This window comes from Aythya ferina (assembly GCF_964211825.1).
Source record: "Aythya ferina genome assembly, chromosome: 6".
Lineage (NCBI taxonomy): Eukaryota > Metazoa > Chordata > Aves > Anseriformes > Anatidae > Aythya > Aythya ferina.
The window spans coordinates 13,081,923-13,104,974 of NC_140303.1; the positions used below are offsets into that span (position 1 = coordinate 13,081,923).

Below are 23,052 nucleotides of genomic sequence, written 5' to 3' on the forward strand. Positions count from 1 at the left end.
GTTTCTGAGCCCCAAACCCAATCCACCTGTGCGTCCCCTCCCGCGGCAGGGCTGCCCATCACTTACTTTGATGTGCTCGTGCAGCTGGGCCTCGTGCTGCCGGGAGAGCTGCTCGTGCTGCCGCTGGAATTCGGCGATGAGGATCTGCCTCTGGATCTGCTGCTTCTGCTTGAGCGCCAGGAGCTCCTGCTGGAGCTGCTGCTCGCGGAGGGTCGGCTCCGTCACGGGCATGGAGAACTGGTGGTCCAAGCGCAGGTCCATCGGGACTGAGGTCGGTGCAACTTGCAAGGGCAGTGCTGTGGTCACATCAACTGCAAAGGGAAAACACAACGGGGATTTGCTTTTTATTCTGTTCCCGAAGGTCTTTGCTGGACGCGCTGGATTGAGCTAAGAATAGCACTTGTTAAACTCACACCCTGCTTTTTAAACAGCTAAAAGCACCAAGCAGTCAAAGTTCAAGCAGCTTTCCTCCAACCACCATCTCCTATAAATATGTGCATTGTTGAAAGGCAAAGGACTTCAATGAATCGCACGTGACCCTTCTTGATGTCACTCCAAGCCTGTGTATTCAAAACACACATCTCCATTCCTCTCTTCTAGCATCACTTGAAACAAGAAGGATAAATACTAATCTGAGCCTTCACGGCGAAGATCAATCTTGTCTAACAACTGGTAGGATCCAAAGGTCAGGACTGTGATGGTTTTGTGCTTAAAAAGAAAAAATTACACAAAAAACCACTACATGCTGTATTCTTTATTTATCCTTCTAAGACCAGGTTGGATGAGGCCCTGGGCAACCTGGTCTAGCCGGCAGCATCCCTGCCAACAGCACGGGGTGGAACTGGGTGACCTGAAAGGTCCCTTCCAGCCCAAGCTGTTCTATGATTCTTTACAGGAATTTCAGGAAAAATTTGTTCCAGACCCACCTGGAACATGAGACATCTGCTGAGGGAAGGAAAAAGGAAAACCACCACCTTGACTGTCTGTGCAGTGAAAATCCGTTCTTTGCTTACACAAACAGCATCTCCCTGAAGACAAGGAGCTTGTCATAACTTCAGCAGGGACCGACATCTATGAAAAATAACTTTGCAATAAAACTCAGCTCAATCCTGCTAAAAAACATTACTGTCATCCCATGAATGACTGCACGTTTCTAACTCCACCTGAAGGACAGTTCTGGGTTTCATCTCAGCTCTGTACTTTTGCCATGTTTCACACCTTGCTTTGCAGGGCAATCGCTTAAAGACTCTTCTGACACCTCTAAATGAACATCACGTGTTAAAAAACAAAGATGCTGACTCTTCAAAAACATTAAGCTTCAAGACAAATGGAAAATAAAGTGCATATGTTTGTGGGTTTTTTTTGGTTGGTTTGTATTATTTTGCTTGGGGCTCAGTGAAATGTGTTCTTTGGGGTCACCTGGAGCGACCTGCAAATGGTCTGAAGTCAAGGAGGATGCGGTGCTGCAGGTGGCACGGGGCAGCGGGCACAGCAGCCACCACGTTACCGTCACCCCGCCGCACTGGTGGCATGCCACAAACGCCCACACACAGCCTTACCAGCTCAGCCCATTAGTGTGATAAACCCTACTCCGACTCTAAAAGAAAGGGTTTTAATCGGGTTTTCCCCCCGGTGCTATCAATATGTTTACTTTTGCCAGTAATTGAGAAAGGCGTAAAAAGCTGATGCTGGGAAAAGCTGCGGCTAAACTGAGAGGCAGGCAGCAAAAATAAAAGCGGAGTAATTCTGAGCGATCTGGGGTGCCTGGGAAGGTGGCAAAACCCATGGCCCCAAAGCCAAGGGCATGGCCACAATGTAGGGATGGAGACCTTGGCCATGTCCACTGGGAAGGAACTAACGTGTCCTGCTCACCTCCTGCCTTTTTACCGAAGACAAGTGGGTATTTAAGAAGTGCAGCACTGCTGAAGCTGAAGGGGTGGAAATTCACGTACCAAGGGATGAATGTAGAAATTCTGCTCAGTCTACACAAAATGGATTTCATGGAGAACACCACTGCTTCTTCAACAGCAGAATAATAGAGTTTGGAATAGGAAACAGAAAGCACAGCAAAAAAATAATAATTGCTTTTATTAGAGAATACAGCTGGGGGGGGGTTAGGGACACAAAATTATCTGAATCAAACTCCTAACACTTGTAGCCACACGTACCGTGTCCTCCTGCCCAGCCCAGTGCCCTGCCAGCTCCCAGCCCACCGCATCGGCTGCTTCCCAGCACCTTCACCACCCAACGCCGAACCAAACAGCCAAATTCGAGCAGCCAAATTCAGCTTCAGAGGCCAAATTCGGCTCCAGAGGCTGGGTCACGGGCACATGGGGTGTGTGCAGAAAGCTCCACAGGCTCCCGCACTGTGCCTTGGGAACGGAGCTGGGCTTGTGCAGGGGAGGAGGAGGAGGAGACTTTTCTTGGATGGAAGTATTTGCTGCAAAAGGTCAGATTGCTGCAAGTGTTGCTATTATTCAACCCACGGGTTCTCCCCTCCGCTTCCCCATTGTTTTCCTTCCTGTGTCCTTGTCCCCGGGGGCTCTCCCCCGCACTGCAGCCTGGTGCACCGAACACCCCTGCCTGCAGAAACCCCCCAAATGGGGAGATCCTAACTCCTCCTCGGAAACTGGGATCAGGTTTGGTTTGTGAAGTCCTCCAGAGTAATGGAGGAGTGTTTTGGGTTTGGAATGTCTGGGCACGAGCTGCGACCTGAGAAAACACCTGGCTGTCCCCCGCACCATGTGAAACGGGCTGTGGCCTGGGAAAGTACCAGAGGAAAGTTCCCATGCCACCCAAAGTCCCGTCCCCACGCTGGATCTAGGTGGAAAAATGCACGAAATAACAGGTATTCGCAAGTATTTGCACAGAACCAAATAAAATAAAAAGCCAAACAAGCCATTTAGCCTTCAAAAATGTGATGCTCTGTGGCTATCCAAAATCCAGTTTAACCACCTGCATCTAAACATTATGGAAATCGCACCCCGAGTCTTACAGCATGAACACGGTCCTGAGCCACCTCGCCAGCCGGGAGCAGGGCTGTTGGCCACCCCAAAAGTCCCCTGAGAATAATTTAATGCAACTTCACAGTCCCCAAAGCCGGAGGAGAGCTCGAAACAGTTAACCCAAGAGGATCATAAGCCATGAGTCAGTACAGCAAACAACGCGGTGGTCTTTGTGAATCACCAGCTTTTTACACGCCTGGGCTGCTGCAGGAAGATTGCTGAGCACCTGGCACTGACGTCTCCCCTCTTTACAACCATGGACTAAAGAGCTACCAGCACAAAGGTGGCAGCCGCTCGCTCGGGCTTCCCAGTTTGCCGGGTAAATGTGGTTATCTTCGCTGCACAAGGCTGAACCTGTCAGCCTTACTTAGCCTGAACGCAGTTTTCCTTGAAATGCGCACGCGTTTTCCTACAGACACCTTTGAGCCAAGTACCGTATTTCCTAAAGCAGAAAATAAAAGCTTTTTACCCAATTTCAGCCAGAAGGAACACGTAACTGCAGCCCTGCAGGAGCGGGATGGGAACCGGGAGCTCGAGTTGTGCCCTGTGATAAATTACTCCCGTTTTACCCTGTAACAAGAGCCGTGACTTTCGCGGCGCTGGAGAAGAAAGCCAGCTAATATTCCTGAGAAAACTCGACGAACCTCACGTTTCCTGTGCCGAGTTACGGGCAGCAGAGCGACTAATCCCCCCGAAAAGCCCGGCACTGCGGCACAGCGCGCCAGCTGCGGGGACCGAGCCACAATTCCCATTCATTGTCTGCGCGCGGGGTGCGTCATCCCTGCCTCGTACTATTTCGGTCTCAAAAAACTCTTCGAAATGCCATGAGTTCCCAACAGAAGCAGCGAGTGCTGCTGACCTACAGGGCCCTCCCGAAAACAATAAAACCTTCTCTACTTAATGAACACATCATCAAAACAAAAAAGCCTGTATTCTTATGAATATTTTATGGTAGACTAGAAAATTGCTTTTATAGGTTCTGCCTTGAGAACATATTAATACAATCAGATTCATGACGTTAGCAAAAGCACAAAGACTATATTCAGAGTTTTAATGAGAAATGCCAAACCCATGAATTAGAAGACAAGATCTCAATTATGAATAATAAACTATCGCATGCTCACCCGGCCCCTTCCATCACTGCAGGAACATAAGGAAAAAAAAAAAAACAGGAGGAATTATTACTATTTCTTTTAACCTAGGCACGTAGGAATTTTTTTCACGGTTCAGTTCCCATTATTTTTACACTAAGTTGGAAACAGTCTGATGGTTTTCCCTCCCCAGATAAATAAAACATGGCCATGCATCAAAGACTGCCTGCATGCTGTACGTTAATTAAGACCTCAAGCATTCTGGCCCTCATTGATCGTAGGCACGTAGTGGCCTCATGGCTGAGATTGTAAATTTGACATCTCGCAGCTTGTCCATAACATCACCCAGTGGAAGTCATCTATCGGCTAAATATACTTGCTGGAATGAACTGATGATCTCCAACATCACATAATGCAAGGGCGCATTCTCTACGAAAAATGTTTGGCATTAAAATCATCCCACATCGAGGCTGCAGATAAATACGTTACCGGAGAGCCATACGTGGTACTGCCCTGTAACAAAAAAAAAACCAAAAAACAAAAAACTTCTCTGCAAGTACTGAGAATTTTGGAAGGGATTAGAAGAAGGTGACGCTACTTAAATATGCACTTGTGTTATTTAAATAAGGCTAACAGTAATAGCTGTATTTTCTCCCCCTTCTCCGACACAGCATTTTCATGAAAGTCCTTAAAAGACCAAAAAATAGAAGGATTCAGTCCTGAAAGCACACTGAAACGTACAAGATTTCGGTATGACGGGGACACGGGACCTTTGAAAACAGATTTCAATGCAAGTCTCCTGTCGGCAGAACCTCTACTTCAGCTGAACTTGAAAACCATTTCCCAAACAAGTTCTTTAAAAACCCAACAGGGGAGGCTTTCCTCGTTCAAGTCCAACAGCGCAGCGCCCCGCACACACCACCTCCTGCTGGGGGGCCGAGCTGGCAGCCCGACCCCAGCCCCCAGGGGGAAGGCAGGCAGCACCCCCGTCCCATCCCGGCAGCAGACAAACTTTGGACGTACCACCACGTGCCCCAAAATGCCAGCGTTTCAGCTCCAACAGGCACGGGGTGCCTGTGCCTGAGCGTCCCCGGGCAGCGCTGTCCAGAAAGCATCGACTCAGCTTCTCCCCCCGTCTCCCATCCTCCCCGCACTTGGGCTTTATTTCCAACTAATGAGTTTGCTTTCTAATTACTGCCGTGCCGGCGCTGCCCTCCAGACAGATTCTGCCAATAGCAGAACAGCGAAAGAAAAAAAAAAAAAAAAAAAAAAAAAGAGAGAGAGGAAGGAAAGAAAAAAAAGCAAAAAGCAAAACCGAGAGACCACGCTCTGCATCCGCAGCCTGCCGCTCGCTGCCATCCCAGCACCAACCCTCGGGATCCGAGCAGGGCTTGATCGTGGTGCACTGAGCAGCAGCAGCTCCTCCTGATGCTGCCGGGAGAGCGGACACGTGCAGGGACCTCCCCCTGAGCCTTATTTTCGGCCGCTTTCATCGCTGGGCAGGAGCGAAAACAGCGCGCGTCGAGGCGGCTCGTCCCGCCCGCCCGATTTCCTGGGGGCTGCCCTGCTGCACGGGGGGCTGCCGGCTCCGCCAAGCCTTCCAGCGCGGCTCCTCGTTGACAAAATGACTTGTGGGTGGCAGGAGCGTGTCACTTACAGCACGCACGCCGCACAGCGGGGAGGCTTCAGCACCGTGCTCAGTGGTTCCTCGAGGCGCCGCCGCGTTCCCTCGCCTCGACGTGGAGCCACCGCGCGCGGCCGCGTCCCCAGGCACGCCAGGTTCCGCTTCCCAAAATGTCACAGCTCGCCCAAACGCGAGGAGACGGTGAGATCAGAGCTATTAATAGAAACGAGCTACTGCAGTATCTGACTGCAGCGCCGGGATAAAAGCAGCGTGTTTGTGTGTAAACCGTAACGGAGTGGCCAGGGAACGTGGCGCGGCGCCCTCAGAGCGCCTGGGAGAGACGCAGCAGGTTTTAACCTGCAAGACACTCTTCCCAATGGGCTGCCCCAAAGATCGGTGGCATTTCCCCAGAAATTAATAGCTGAGGGAGATAAACAACAGCTCGATGGGTTGCTGTACCCACTGAGTCTGCTCTCTAGGCACTTGCCCAGCCAGAAGCCACCCAGTCGTGGGAACAGGGGGCTCGGCAGGTGGCACACGTTGTTGGACACCCACCTCTGTGACACGACTCCCCTCCACGGGGCCAGGCCAGCAATCTGTCTGAGCAGCTCTGTAAGAACAAGAAAGCTGCCCACCGGGTCACTGGACCTGGCCCGGGGCATTGGGGATATCTACTAGATGATATCTGCTAGAAGGAAGGCTTTCCGAATCTGGAAAGCGCGGAGCATGTGATTGCATCGAGTGTGTTAAAACAAAGAAGGTTTTGACCCCCCCTGTAAAAAAAAACAAAAACAAAAACAAAAAGTCACCCCCCGGGCCACGTGTAGGAAGGGCAGCTCCTTGCAGGCTGCATCGGTGACGGAGCCATCCCTGAAAAGCAGGCGGCTCGGTACGCCAGCGCTGCCATTATTTTCGCAGGGCTGCGTGGGTGAATGCAAATGCAGCCCCGATCCTTCCCTCGGCGCACCAGCTACGAGTAAACAGCAGCTGAGATTTCCTACGAGCACCACACATGCTGCAGTTCAGCAAGGGCTGGAGTCATTCCCCGCGCTGAGAACATTTCACGCGGCATGAATGGGAGCCGAAATTAATCATCCCATCAGCCATTGAAACACATCGCGAGGCACCGCACCGTAGGCAACAGATGGAGTTTTAAATGTCACTCACTCATTCATCGCACAGAAACTTTCTTCTGATTACTACCGAGACCTGGAGACACGAGCAGGGCACGCCGATCCTGGATTTCCAGGACCAACTTGGCTGATCCCGATCCCTCCGCCCGCAGACGTGGCACTGACACGTGGCAGAAGCCCGAGGGAGGTCTGCGTGCACGTTTTATTCACGACGGTAAGGAAACTAAAACTTGAAGGCCAGTCCATTTATCCTGCCCTCTCCATCTTAAACAGTACAAAATGTCTCTTTACTTGGAGAAGAAAAATCATTAAATTACATGGACAACAGACAGAAAATGATGCTTTGTAGCATTTTCCAGCTTGCAGCCTCAGAGTTTGGGAAAATGCAGAGTGTCACAGCCAAATACCAGATCTCACAGACCAGATGCGTTCCTGAGGGCTCTGCCTAAAGGACCTCAGAGGACTCCACGACTCCTGTTGGGAGGCTGCAGCACCCCGACCTCCTGAGCCCCTTCGGCACTACATCCTCCTGCAGCAGGAAAGCCAGGTGCTCCAAAAATGAAACAGAGCACCACAGAGTGCACAAAACAGTAAGTCCTGAATGAGCATCTGAGGAGTTCACGTCCCAGTGTCTGCAGGAAGGCCAAGAATCAAACCTGGATGGCACAGACGTCTTCCAGAGACGTGCCTGTGCAGGACAGAGGCGCCCCGAGGGAGATGCTCAACTTTCGCTGCCTCCTTTTCAGTCGTTATCTCACTCCATCTTGCTGCTGCAGTCAACAACGTCTCTACCAAACGAGCACTGGTATCATCTCCAGTGCTTGTACTGAAATCAAAGATAGTGGGATCACGAGTAAGCTTGGCATGTTCCTCACTTCAGACTTCATACAGCTGCGGCAAACCTTTCCTTGCATGTTTTCCTCATGCCTTCCTTTCATCCTGGGGGGTAACCAGCTGAAACCCACTTGAGTTTCCATGGGAAAAGTGTCTAACCAACTACATAATAATTAAAAACAGAATACAAAAATACCAAAAAAAAAAAAATCCCATACCGCCCTTCTTAAAAGACGTTCTTGGGAATGTAATTTTACCTGCCTCCTCGCTGCAAGCATTATCCGGCAATCGAAGCTCTTTGATGCATCTGTCTAGTTGCTGGTACAAGGAACTCTGCACTTTACCAGATACCCAGCACAAAAAGGGAGGTTAAAGGAAGATCTGATATACTTCTGAAGAAACAAACCCACACAGATGTCTCATATGCTCTTGTCTCATCTCAGCCTGAACTTCCTTGAAGGGAAAACGACACTTCTGAAAGGAGAATTAGAGACCTGAGGAGACGGGGCAGGAGCCTGGAAAAAGGACTGAAGTCTCATCCTGAGGTTATATATATGGAAAACTCCTTGTGGGGAAAAAATCCACCCAGCTAGATACATATGGGAGAGTTTGAGAGATACACGGCAAGGGTTTGCTAGACGCCTGGACCACTTCACAAGGCTCTAGAGCTGGCAAGGCTGCGACCACCGCATCGGTGTGAGCAGAAGGCAGCAGGCGAAGCAGCCATGGAGCAGCACAGCAGGGAGGACAAAATTACAGGAGGACAGCAGGCACCGCATCTCCTCCTTGCTCAGATGTGTCAAGGAAGAGGAATATAAAGACTGTTTTCCCCACGGTAGCACCCACCACGGTGTGGTCAGGCGTTGGGAGGGGACGTGGGGCAGCGAGATGGGAACTGAGGGGAAGGTTCTCCTGAGCCAGGGTGGTGCCAGCTGGTAAACGGCCAGGCCACTGGAGAGAGTCGTGTGATAAAACCAGTTACTGCTACAGGGAAACGCTGTCAGCTTCCTGAAGACACCGAGAGGAGCCGGGGAGATCAAAGTCACCTATCTGTTGCTGAGGAGGAATGCTGGTGCTCTGCCAAAACCACGCGGAGAGCACGCAGCCAGCTCCTTCTCCTGCGCCTGCAGCATCCCTGGGGATGAGAAGGGGGAATATTGTCACCAGCAGGGGCACAAGCAGCTGCACAGGAGCTGGGCATCACCAAAGGAAGGTGCTGGCAGCCGTGGGACTCTTCATGAAAACCAGGACTCCAATAAGCAGCTCGGGACCTGATGCGCTCATTCATGCAGAAGTTAAGCTGTGGTATGTAAACTCCCTCGGATCAAAAGGAAAGGTAGAAGAAAATTCTTTGGAATTGCCTTTCCCGTTACGCGTGCTGGAGTTTACCAAAAAAGACATATTCTGACTGTTTGAAGCAGCCAGTGAATGAATGGTGATTATTAATAGGCTAGGCAGCTCGTTTCTGTCACCAATCAAGCGGCTCCCAGCTGTACAACAAGCCCCAAAACGTGCGATGCGATGTCCTCAGCCACAGAAAAGGAGCAAAAATAGCAGCTGAATCGCAAGCTGAGCGAGGGAGAGAGCTCAGCAGCTCTCACAAAATCCCAGGGATTGCTCCGAGGCTGCAGTGCTTTCCGCAGCCTGTTCGAAACCAGGATCCTGGCCCAAGGTGTTTATTCAGACAGGCAAGTGCCCGCAACCTTCCTCTCATGGGGTTTCTGCTTTCCAGTCACCCAACGCCAGGTACGTCAGCCCAGGACGTCACTTCTCATCCATCCCAAATGGCCAAGGTGTGCAGAACAAAATAGGCCATTTTAAGAGAAGCTCAAAAATAAATAGCTTTCTAGAGAAATTCTGACAACCTCAAAATCCTCCGATTCCATGACAGTACAGAAAAATTACGTTACGGCACTTCCTCATTTCCACAAAACCATGTCTTTCACTTCCTTAAAGCAAATACTATGAAACACTCGAGTTAGGACTTCTATTAAAAACTTTTTTTTTTTTTTTAAAAGATGCACCAGATAAAGTGAACAAATATAAACGTAGCAGGCTGACAAAGTAATGAGAATAATTACAAAACCCTTTTGTTAAGGAAACCCATCTGAATCAGTGCGGACTAAGAGGAACAATCAGCCTTTCAGTTGCTGGTACCCAAATCCTGAAAGAGGATGGCAGATTTTTCTTGTGCCCCCAATCCTAGGAGTACTCCACGCATGACAAGTTCTCCAACGTCACAGCGACGATCCGCACTCAAAGCAAGCTTTTTCTTGGCATTTATGCACAGCCTTCAAGCCACTGACATCAGCACGGCCTTTTAAAGAGGGGACAACAATTCAGCACTCATCCTGCTGAAAATATCCCAGTCTGTGAAAACCAGAACATTACCTCCTTTATCTGGTTTGCAGGGGCACTTCTTCCCATACACGTGGAGAGCCAGAGAGATACAGGATGAGTTTTAACACAAAATATCCACAACGGCACAACAGTTAAGATCCAGATTTAGTTATAATTGTACAGAGTCTCACAAAGAATACATTTTTATTATTATTTTTAATTTTAAACTTTCCTTCTTAAGGAGAAAATAGTGCAACATGAAACTTCATTATAAACTTCATTATAAAGGAACGCATTCTTTTAGAGGGACAACTGAATTTTGTTGCTTCGAGCTTCTAGAATTAAAGTTCTGGATATTTTATTGAAGTGTGTGAGTCAGTTGGCTGGCAGCAGTGTCTGTTCAGCAGCTCCCCAAACTACTTGAGCAGCAGCAGCATTTCAGAGGACAATAAGAAGACTGCCATCGCCGCCTGCCCATCTCAATACACTCAACTAGTTGCAAATTAAAAGGTCTGTGACATTGAGAACAACATCTGAATTTAGCAAAGCCTTGTATGTATATAAATAGTAGGTCACTCAAGCACCTAAAACATCCATTTCCCACTCTTCCTATCATCAACCAAAGGTGGAGCACAATGTCTGCTTCCCATCCCTCAACGTTTATCCTGTTGTCCAGCTTCCACATTGCCTGAGCTATAAAAGCAAGAAAAAATAAGCGTACATTTTAAGGCTTAAAAATGAGTGTTTTGTCCCCTTCCTGTATCTTTATTTTCTTGGATAGCCTAACCACAACTGGACACTATAACAAGGACCGCAACACTCCTGTGCTCTACAGGGCTCTGCCGAGAAGAGGGAAGAGGACAGACAGTGTGCTCCTACCCTGACATGTACAGGCAGAGAAGCAGTACACACTTCTTTAAAGAAGGCTGGATGAACAAGGACAAATACCCAAATAGGTTCTCCCATCTCTCACTTCTCTTATTTCCTTCATCACATTTTCATCAACTTCTCTGTGACACCCATCTCTCAAAACCCTTGGTACCATGCACAGAAAAAAAGGCACAAGTTGGGTGCAGAAGTGACAGCCTCACCTTTATTTTGACCCCACTGTTAGAAGCTACTGAACTGAGAAGAATCCAAGCTGAAGACAAACCATACAGAGCTGTATAAAATGTGCGTTATGTTCCACCTACACTACCTCAACTGCAGCTAAAGCAACAGCTGAGCGAGCCTTCCCTTCCTGCTCCAGCGAGTAAGGCAATGCAGGTTAACATTGCTTAACATGCACAAGTCCTTTAGGATCAAATACCATTTTATTGTGCTTGGTGAAAAAACAGCAGTCTTAGTAAAAAAAAAAAAACATGGTCTTGATATGGTAACTATAAATATCATCATAGTTAAACATGAATTGTCAAAACACTTCCACAAAGAGTTGGTTTTGTTCCCTGGAACGTAATCTCCAAGGTCAGGAGGTTTGCTCACCATGCTCATCCACGTAAACATTGCTTAACAGAAACCTGAAATACTAAAGCATCTCCTTCAACATCTCTTGCTATTTAGAGAATAAAACACCACGCTCTTTTCTTTGCAGATTGGGATTTTGGTGCGAGTTCCAGTGTAGCACCCAGCCTGACCGCAGGGCTATAGGGGAGCATATATGTGAGCTAATGCAAAACCTAAATCCCAGTGTGCAGCTCAAAAACTCCAAGAGTGGTAAAAACAAATAAAAAAATGAGTGACACAGTGCCAGTGCATTAAACACTCTTATTTAGGAAATTTAAGAGTGGGACCTATTCCACCACAAGAAGGAACAAGATGCTGTGAGAAGCTCAAAGGTGAGAGACTTAAAATATATATATATATATATATATATATGAGGACAGAAAAATATTTTTGTATCCTTACCCAAAATAAAAACGACTTTTCTTCAGAGCACTGAAAAGGATAAAAGGTTTTAGAAAGAACCTCAAGAGGGTTCAGTGATTCAGCTGACCAAGGCTTAAGAGGACACTAGGTCACAAAGGGGAGACATGGACAAAAGGCATTCAGAAAACTGGAAAAAGATAAAAAAGGACATGTGGGCATGCAGCTGAAGAACAGCTACAGGAGGTAAGCTGAAGAAGGCTGCTTTAAAGACAAGTTTAGGAAGGTTAAAGTTGATTTAATGTAACTGGAGACAAGTAGAGATGGAAATAATTTGCCCGTTGCTTTCTTGAAACAGTATGTACCCGTGGTTATTACCAAGAAATGAGTCTAGAAATGAACGTCAGCGGGACAATTTCATAACTAATGCAAGATCCGTGCAGTCACAGCTTAAACAGCAGCTACCTCTCCCAGCCCACTCACCTAAGCCCTACAGGCTGAAGGGAAAGGGCTTGCTGGCCCACCAGCTCGTCCATCCTCCTCTCTCCTGCCTACACCAGGTACTACACCCAAAAATCCCCCCTCCCTCACTACACTCAAGTACCGTCCCTCTCATTTCTGCATCGTGGTTGCCTCCAGAAGCCCCACACTGGGCTCCCAGGTTGTGCTGAACATTAAACTCCTGGCAGGAGCCTGCAACAGCCCTGTAGAGCTTCTCAGGTGAAGACAAGAGGCCAACGGAGAGAGGAGGACAAGGCTGACTTGCACTGACATCTCCCTTCATATCCCTTTTTTCTTAAAGGGTTAGAAAAGCATTAATAGGAACCAATTAAAGCATTATGAATATGAACCAATTATCAAGCATTAATATGTCTCAATGTGCCATGTCATTTACAGAAAATCTGAACTTAAGGTGTGCGGTGTTTTTTTTCTTCCAGCACAGAGAATTCATCCACTAAGACGTATAACCAATGGATTACAGAAACAGTCATCCTTGCAAGGCAAGCCAGACCATTTGAAATATTCATAAAACACAGCAGCATGTGTGAAAATGAACTGCTCAGCTCCCTTTAGAGCATCGTCCTCAGAAAAGCAATTCTTGCTCATAAATCCTAAAAATAGAGAGAGGGCATAAAGAGGATTTTACTTCTAAACAGCACCGATAAACACTTACGGTTCCAGTGTCTGGTTTCTAAGATGGGCGTTAAAGAACTGAAACAACCGCAGAGAAAAAGACCACAACGTCTGGAAGACATTGAAGGATGGATACACCACCGTGAAGGATGGGAGATGGATAAATCCACAGAAACTGCAAAACAACTGGGTTACAGTGTGCAAGCACCAGCGAAGGGAAAAACTCAGGTGCTTGCGGGCTCTGGGGCTGCAGCAAAGGGCCTTTCAGCTAGCAAAATAAGTTTCTGCAGGGCCAAACTAATTGCCACGATGATGAAGGCCCGCAGTAAGCACCGTGCTCGGAGGCCACACCAAGCTCCTGCACCCCACAGGGCACGAGGGCTGCGGGAGCCCCCGATCTGCTCTGCCCTCCCAAAGGACACAGACCTGGGGTTTCAGAAAGGACCCTCCATAGAGAGGGAAGGAAAAATTAACCTGTCCCTGTGGTGGTTCCTGGTACCAGCACAGGGAAACCAAACAGCCCTGCAATACCACAGCGATACCAAACTGCCCCTCACTGCATCTCGGTCCTCTCCTGCAAGATGTCCCTTCCTGCAGCACACGTTACTGCCCTAAACACCAAGGCTGATGATTTCAGATTAGCACTTAGCATTTCCAAAACGCTGCTGTTACTACCTCTGGTACAGAGAAACTTCTAGAAAGAGACAGATCTCTGTGTTTGCCTACGAGTGGGACCACCCACCTCAGCTCCACAGACAACAAGCAGAACTCAAAGTATGATAAATTCCATGTAAACGTTTCCATGCCGAAATAAGGCAGCCTTAAATCACTGCAGCCTAATCCTCCCGTGATTTAGCACGCTTTAATTTGCATGTTTCCACTTCACGGCTATGCACAATCCCTCCCGTGGGCATGGAGGAGCTGGGTTACTGAGCTGACCGGAGACACGGAGGCCGTTCTGCAAGAGGAGATGACAAAACTAACCCGGTATAGCAAGAACCGGGCTGCCAGGAGATGTTATGGGTACAGAAAGGAGCCCGTTGGTTTCTGGTGAGCAAGCCTGTTGGATTTGGGAGGTCACTCGGTTTTACCATCTGCCCTGATTTACGCCTAAGAAACGCGTTTTTTCTGAAATCCCTGGTGTCGTACACGACTGTACCACGCCAAAACCAGCGGAGACGTAACCAGCAGCACTTTGATTCTGTGCCACTTCAGTGTAAACGCTCGCAGTTAATGGAAAAATGATACCATCAGAAGCCTGCGCAAGAGCTCAACAAAGGCATCTAGCGGTTTCTGTCCTTCCTCCCACTCGGCCCCACGCTGGGTGAGGGTATGATTACTAATTTCCCTGGACAGCTCAGCATGGGACAGCCTGAATGGCACAGCCAGCGCTGGGGACAGTCCACGGCACCTCCCGATAAGCAGCGCTGGGGGAAGATTCCTGCACCATCCCCCTGCGACCACTGCCACGTCCATCCCTGGGGAGCCTCAGGAGCGGTGACACCGGCAGATTGCCACTAGATTAAAACAGAATCACGAATTGAACATTTTCTCCAATAAACGGGTTTCAAGGTTTCACAGGAAACCTTTCACGGGAAACGTCTAGCATCATTTCTCATTACTTGTGCTCTAAAGTTCAATAAAGCAAGGCTTTCAAAGCCTAGCACCACAGCATGCTGAAAATCTTAGCACTGGGCTACAAATAACAAGGGATGCCAACGCCACTCACCTTCAGCTCAGACAGGGCACAGAGGTAGGCTTGGACAAAGCCCACACAGCAGATTTGCAATGCTCTACGATGACTTGTTTCAAAAAGAAAAAAGAATAAGAAGAGAAGCCTCCCACTAAAGGCATGCACCTGCCTCAGATGGATGAAGAAGCTTTTCCAGCCATACTGACAGCAGCAAAAACATGGCAATACGACATCTAGCTGGTCCTTTGGAAGGAAAAAAAACAAAGTTATTTAGTGAGGTCTTGAAATTTTAAACCTGATTTCTCCTTGCTTTGGCCATAGCCTCACAAGTGGTGCCGGCAGCAAGCCCGCCTGGCACACATAAGGCTAAAGATCCACTGCTTGTGAAAACGAATGGCTTAACATTAGCAGATCAGATCTGGTTTGCCATGGCAAACCTGCCTTGCCTGAGGAAGGAAGGAAGGAAGGGTGACATTCACGACCCTGCAGCTCTCCTTTGCTCCGCAGGATTGACGGAGACAGGTAACGAGGCAGAGACCCATTTACCAGGCAGTGCTGAACCCATCAAGGAGGCGTCAGATTTAAGCAGGGTTTAACCTTCGTCACCATCTATGCTGGAGTCGGAGATGTTCTCAGTGCTCACAGACAGCTGTATTCACCAAGTGATACACAACTTAGGCATTAAGACATAAAGCAGATGTAAAGCAGTATTTAGATAGAAAATAGCAGTTAATATCGTAACTCAAAGGTGCGACACAATGCCGTGACGGTGCTGCTTGGCAGTGGAAGTTCTTATCATACGCAGGAAGCTATTTTCTGGGATAAAGCTTAAAGAGTGTTTTCAACTGCACGCCAACTTAACAACTAGCATCTTCTAGGACTGCTTGAAAAAAAATAAAGAAAACAGCTTTAAAGAGCTAGAAGTTTTCTTAATATGATGATTTTCATATTGCACATAATTCGAGTTTGTCTGCTCTCTCACGCACTTCACTCAAAAGTGATTTTTCTTCTTCTACACCAGAGTTCTCCTGCAGTTCCCATGCTCTATCCTGGCATCAGTAATTTTGACAGCATCAATAACTTCGTTAGTGCATTTACACATAGCCAAACCTCCAAACTGAAGCCTAAATCCTTATTTAAAAAAATTCACGGAAAAACATACATTGGTAAGCATGTGAGAAACAGCACAAGAGAGCTATTGCTTGGCAGAAGCGTACGAGTGTTTACAAGCTTCAGGAATTTGGTCGGGTTCGGTGATGTATAGGACAAGTTGCCAAGTAACTGCATTTTCTGCTTCTCTCTTGGCGTGGCACTGCAGTGAGCCTGTTCAAACCCAGCAAACAGCAGCAAAACTTCAAAGCTCCCCCCTCTGTGCAAAAGATGTGACTTGTTTCCTCTTTACAAGAACCCGATTTCACAGCAGAATTCATCCAACAAATGATTTTCCTTAAGCATGGCTAGGTTTGACCCTGAAAACGTACAGCCCACACCTGTAAGTGAATATTTTCGGGGGAAGGAGGGGCAGCAAACAGCACTGGGAGCATCTAACTCAAATCCCAATTCCCTCCTCTGTTGGTGAAAGTGCCCTGAGCACTGTGCTCTAGGACGACTCGTGGAGGCTTGGACTTCAAAGGGAAAGCAAGCAACCCAGCTGAGATGGCCCCTCTCCTTGTAGGGTGGTGGCGATGCTGCCTTTGCATCCAGCCCAGCACCACAGCCACTAGAAAGGGGACTGGGCCCCATGCTCAGGCTGCCTTGCTGCTCCCTCATCTCTCCGGGTCCTGCACGAGCCCCAGGGCTGCAGAGATGGGGTGACAGATGTGGAAGCAGCCCATGATCTCCCAGCTGCTGACCAGACCCCTTGAACATTTCACGGCTTTGCTGCAGCAGGAGCAGTGCTTGCAGGGATGGGGTCAGGCAGTCACCCGCAAAAGGCTTTTTTGCCCCTTTTGAAGCAGCAAAATCAGCCCTAAGCTATTCTGCTATAGAAAGAAAAAAGAGCAAAGACGGCACAAAAAAAGGAGACAGCACACGGAGGAACAGAGAAAACCAGAAACAGGGATCCATCAGGAACCCAAGCCAGGCAGATTTCGTGCATCACAGAAGGTGCTAATCACAACGCCCTAATTAGAGGCCGAGCCGAGCTGGGGATCTCCAAGCCAGCGTTTGTCGTGATGCCCTGGGAAGGCAGAAGAGCAGCCCCAGACCTGCAATACGTGGTCTGACACCAGAAGCCTTTCCTTAAGAACTGACTTTCCAAACTCTCTGCCACCATCACTCAAAACACAAACCAGCCTCTTTCTGCACATGATCCCTGTACGCTGTCTCATCACTGCGAACATATACACCCTGTGCAAAGTGGAAATCCACAGGTTGCTTTTTTCATTTTAGGATCCACGTGTATTGTTTTCACGTTGATTGTAAAAAAAATCAGATTATCTTTTTGTACTGAGCGACAGGGTCCCCACTAGCTGGCTGCAGGAGCAGAAAGTTTAAAGAACAGTAATATAATTTGTGTGTTCCCAAATCAAGATGAACCAGGAATTTCTGCAGTGGTTCCCCCACTCCCTGGTACACCAAACAAGGTGAAAATACTCCCTCTCTCTTGTTCTGCCTCAATATAAGAGAAAGCTAATTACAGATATTGTACGTATTTGGCTTCACTTAAACTAGATGGGGTTCTTGGCTGCTTATTTGGGATTCTTGATATTTGTGTCCACCTTGCCAATGCCTGTTCTGCTATTTAATTTCCATCTCTTATCAGCATCTGGACACTACCATATCACCTATCAAGGTTAATACGAAGCAATTATCTAAACTGGAGTTAAACCTTTTCCTATGCTTTCATTCTAGATCTCTGCAATTTTGGTATTACTTTTTTTTTTTACTACTGACTTTCACTTCAAATACCTCCCCTCCCTTAAAAAAAAAAACACACACCATTGGAAATGGAAAGCTTGAAGTTGATGAATCCTTATTCCTCTTCCACATTGCAGGCTCACATGCCCAGCCACGAAGCTCTACAAGCGAGCATTGCCAGCATGAACCCCAAACCACCCCTCGAGCTCCGAGCAGGAGCTGTTTCCACACAGACGGCCACAGAATTTCAGAGCAGCATCTGCAGAGGAGGTGTGCGAGCGGGGCATCATCCCCCCTTTCTGCCCCAGATAAAGACACGGCACATTTACCTGCAGAACAGAGTAGCACTTCATTTCTGAAGCACTCGGGAGACAAACTATCAGGCGGGACATTAAAGTACGTAACAGGAGCAACAAGTACCGTGAAGTTATTTCAGGTGTCCTTTTTTTCCCTTATTCGCTTTAATTACATTAAAAAACTCAACAACTAGATGCACCCACAGAGGGTTACAGAGACAATCCAAGAGCTCGGACACAAAACAGACCGATCACCCTCATCTTTCCCTTGCAGTTTAACTAAATTTGTGATGATAGGGCTGAGATGCACACGTGCATTACCAAGAGACCACTGTTCCCCTAAAAGAAGAGGATAAAAACCTCGTCACCCCCCCCAGCACACCCCAACTCCCACGGGCTGCACCAGACCGTGACGGTGCTGCACGAGCAGGTGCCAGCCACCACCGCAGGTCCCAAAGGAGATCCTTTATTCATTTTTAGCACCACGAGGTAAGGCAGGGCCTGACCAAGCAGAGCTCAGCCATTCCAAGCGCTCCTCCCCTGGGACATCCCTCCTAAATCCCAGCAGGATGAGTTTTCCCCATCTTCTGGCTCTATCTGGGGCTGCAGTACGACACTCTCAATCCCACCCCCAGCTGAAAATGACCCCTTCAGGTGCAGACGACGCGTTCAAAGCAGCATAAGGAAGGGATAATTTGGGAGCCGAGTTTTGCTGGCAACAAACTTCCCGCCCCACAAAGCACTATTAACATTGCCGCTGAGTTCATAAGAATCGCAACCCACACTTTACGCCACACCAAAAAAAAAAACAAAAAAAAAAAAAAAAAAAAAAAACCAAGAAAAAAGAAAAGCATTAAAAGTGAAAGCTTCCCATTCAACCTCAAATATGCAGTCGCTGCTACTGACCCCAGTGAGTAATCCCCGTGCAATTCAACATCTCTAAGGCAAGGCAGGTAGGCCACAAGGCGCAGCTTCCCACCAGCACTGCCACCGAGCTGTCCCCAGAACCTACCGCACACGAATTAGCAGGAGAAGCCCTCTGCTGCTTTCCACAGCCAGGGCAGGAGCCCTTCAGGAGCAAATCTTTTCCTAGCAAGAGTGCTGGTAATTTCGGTTTAAATGCAATTACTTTTTAGCACCCAAAGAGAAAGTGTTCCAGCTTTGATCCTTTCACTTGCCAGGGCAGCTGAAAGCAGAAATTGCTCACCTTCGTTACCCTGTCACAACACAGCTGCTTCAAGCCCAAGTCCTTTTTTTCCCCCCCCACTTACAGGTGTAAGGCGTAAGACACAAATAACAGACACGAGGCAATGAGGTTTTTTTCTACACAGTGCTGATGGCCGAGGGCCCTAAGAAAGGGGCAGCTATGTTAATTCACACTCTGTTGAAGATGTGACACATCTTACCCCATCCCTTTTTTTCTGCAGCATCACCTGCAACCAGTTTTTGGGGCTCTGCCACTCCAGTAGCTTGGCCCAAGGTACAAAATCATCTTGTGGTATTATCCACATGATGCAAACCAGACGATTCTCCAGCTTCTCTTGTGCTGTGCTTGGAGCAAGACACTTCTGACACAGGCCTGACTCAATCCTCTTCCTCTCCAGCCATTTTTCCTGCCTTCTGCATACCAACACTATACAACCCGCCAGTTTCTACAGGTTTGTAACTCCACAGCCTGAAAACCACAGCTAAGAATAGAGGACAAAGATCTAGATTTTGTGATTTTGTATGAATAAAGGACAAAGATCTAGATTTTGTATGGCACTGCTTCAGGGCACAAGTCTCACCAACAGGGATCTACAGATAATATACAAGAAAATTTATTTTTTGTATCTATATATACATACAGTGATGGAAAGACGTGTGTGTGTACATGTGTACTTTCTCTTTTTTCCCCACTTGCAGCTTGCCAAACTGCACAATGTATTTTCTAGCAGGGTAAACTGGCTGCATTTTTAGACCCCGCACGCCATCGAAAGTAGGAGAAGCACAGGAGGAGCCATTCTCTCTGAAACAAACTGGCTTTAAATTCCACAACATAACTTGTGAGGTTTAGTAGCCTCACACGGGCACTTCAGAGGCAGTGCAAACCTGCGCTACACGACCTGTTTCAGTTTCAGGGGACGGAGCTCAGCATGCCTGTCGAGCTCTGTGTCTCCGTGCCCACTTGGGAATGCCCCGTGGCTGCCAGCAGCAGCGTGGCCAGTCCTGTTCAGCTTGTAGAATACCTTTCACTCAGAAACACAGTAATAAAACCTGCTCAGAAATATTTTAAGGAAATTCATGCAAGTGACAGACAGATTCCTGAAGAAGCTTTTTTTTTATTTAGAGGCAGGAAGCGCTTCCAGCTCAGTCTGCATCTCGGTCTGGGTACGCAGGCAAGCAGCTGCTGAGCACATATAATCCCATCCTGAAGGGGATGCTTTGCTGATACTTTCAGCTATCTGCCACACGTTTAATCATGCTCTTTTCTGACTTGTTGGAAGAATCAGGTCAAAATGTTCCCGGACCCCAGGACCTAGGTGTGCCACGTTCATATCATATTTGAGCTCTGCAGCACATTAGCTCAAAGGAATTACTGTCACGCTCAGCTCTCTGATTTATCAGCAGAACTTTACTAAGCAAAATCCTTTGCCATCTAGCCTGTGCTAAGACAGATGGGGCAGGTCTAATACCATCTTAAGAAACTTCCAATTTAAATAACAAGCATACCAGCTCCTTGGCTTACTGTCAGAAGAACAAGAATTAGTTTTGCTTACTTTTTCCTGCCAGTAGATCACAAATACCATCATAAACCTATTTCTGATCCTGAGACATTGAATCTCTACCTTTCTCTAACAAGAACAAAATAAAATCAAATCAGTAAGTGAAAACATTTATCATCACCGAACAACTTCAGAAATGGAATAAAACTCCTCTTGCTGGCTGCCAGATCTGCATCTTGTGCCTCAGAGCCCCAAAACCCCCTGGGTAAACGGGCAGGCAGAGTTGCAAAGCAGCAGTAATTTGTCCACTTTGACACCAGTCCTGGTGTGACAGAGCTGTGTTATGGGATGCCCATGGGATATCTTACCCTAAAAGGAGATCTCTGCTCCAAGCAAGACTAGAGCACCACCCTGCTTCCATGGCCCCCTTTCCTGCAAGCCCTACAACATGAGTATGGCATTTGAAAGGGTCCTGCTCTGCCTCCATCCTCCTTCCTACCAGCAAAAGACATCTTACCAATGAAATAGGGGTCATAATTACACCTGTGCTAATGAGGCTGCACCTGAATTTCAGAGGGTTCATGGTACAGTTAAGCCATTCTTCTCTGCATTCCAGGGGGAGAGCAAGAGAAGCACCACATATTTCAATACATTTACACATTTTAATTTTTAAATAGACTGAAGAGGTGTTTAAAAATCTTGATGTCGTCACACAACATGGAATAAAATCCAATGCCTTCACTTCCAGGTGTCATGGCTGTTAAGGTCAGAAAGAAGCATGAACATCATTCCCACCCAAGAGGATTAAGGAATGTTTTCTGTGTGATTGCGCACCAAAATTAAAAAAAGAAAGAAAGCAGCTTTGTATATGATAAAAAATTATCATCAATACAGAGATCAAAGGCGAGATTATGCAGATAGCACTCGTGACACTGAGCTTTCATGTGTTTTCTTGAGCAGCATCAACTGAAGAGCACGCCCAAGGGACATCCACTCCTCTAATACTGTGTGCCCAAGACTCAGCTTTTGGGGACAGAACAGGCAGTGCCTGCACAAGAGGAGGTGACCACGTGTTGCTTGTGTGGGTCCTGGAAACCCCCAAACATGTGGAGCACCTCAGGGCTGTGGGCTCACAGGGCGAGGAACCAGGAGATGGATGGGGCTTGAGCAGCTCCAGGTGGGGCTCACGCGGGGCCTAGCCAAGGCCTGGGGCCTGCAGCGCGGCTCCATCAGGGCCATGCCCTCGGTGGTGGCTGGGAAGGGGCTGTCCCCATACCCAGGAGATGCCATCGAGCTTTGCTGGAGCACCTTCCAGCCAGGCTGAAATGCCCTGACCCAGAGCCTCGCTGCACACCGTGCCCTGATCACCCCTTGGCATCACCAGGACCCAGGTTTTCCCTGGCATGGAGCATCCAGATCCACTGTGGGGCAAGGCAGAACAGCCCTGCTGGGGCAATCCCAACCAAACGAGCCAGAGGGGACCACGAGGAACCAGGATTTCAGCATTCCTGCTCCTCAACATTTCATCCCAGTGCCTAATGGGGGCTACAGGGAAGCTGGGGAGGGATGCTTTGTCAGGAGGAGTGTGGTGCTGGGACAAAGGGTAGTGGTTTTAAACTGAAAAAGGGTCGATTTAAATTAGATGTAAGGAAGAAATTTTTTGCTCTGAGGGCAGTGAGGCCCTGTCCCAGGCTGCCCCGAGGAGCTGTGGGTGCCCCATCCCTGGCAGTGCCCAAGGCCAGGCTGGATGGGGTCTGCTCTGCTTGAGGGGTGGCACTGGGGGGACTTTGAGGTCCCTCCCACCCCAAACAATTCTATATTTCCATGCATTTTTATGATTTGGGGAGAGCTTTTTTGATGTGGGAAACGCTTTCAGAAATATATACATTTATATGAGCAGATTGCTAACCCAGCTTGGAACAGAGCAAGAACAGATAGGAAGAGGCGCTACAAAACACCCACAATAGCCAGAAAGCAAGTTTGGAGAGATTTTAGTGCCCCGGAGCCCCACTACAAGACAAGACGGTGCTTGCTCACACCGTTTCCAGTGTGGGCACAGATCTCCCAGCCCACAACCCTTCCCCAAAAGCGACGACGCTCACACGCAACAGGGCAGCTACAGGGCTCGGAGCCGCCCGTGGCCTCGCTGACACCGCGTGCGGGTGCGATAACGCTCCCCCGGCCCCCGGGCTTATCTCAGCACTAGCTACACTGCCTTCCCCTTGCAGTAAGCTATAAATAAGACAGCTTATGGGAAACGCAACACAAGGAAATGCCGGTTCCTGCCGCTTGGCTCAAGGCATCAGAATAAAATTCAGGCGGCACCGGCTGCATTTACTTCTGATTAATCAGTTGTGAAACGCAAAGCTTCAGCCTCTTATTAAGTTAGTTGTCAAAATAAGGTGCGAGTGCAGTATTTCGCTCAGGTCTCCAAAAGCCTGCATTTAAACAGCAGCAAGGTTACCGTTGTTTCAA

At 48.2% G+C, this 23,052-nt stretch overlaps 1 protein-coding gene across 15 annotated transcripts in view; it reads right to left on the reverse strand.

Annotated features, from left to right (window-relative positions):
• HDAC4 (histone deacetylase 4) overlaps nt 1-23,052 on the reverse strand; it is a 233,623-nt gene that overhangs the window by 118,295 nt on the left and 92,276 nt on the right. For 13 of the 15 annotated variants that reach the window (XM_084522961.1, XM_084522963.1, XM_084522964.1 and 10 more), the window contains one exon: nt 67-311. In XM_084522961.1, the coding sequence (XP_084379087.1) occupies nt 67-311 (245 nt within the window). Of the gene's footprint in view, nt 1-66; nt 312-18,884; nt 19,043-23,052 lie in introns of those variants that run through there. The other 2 variants (XM_084522953.1, XM_084522952.1) reach the window with 1 other exon arrangement.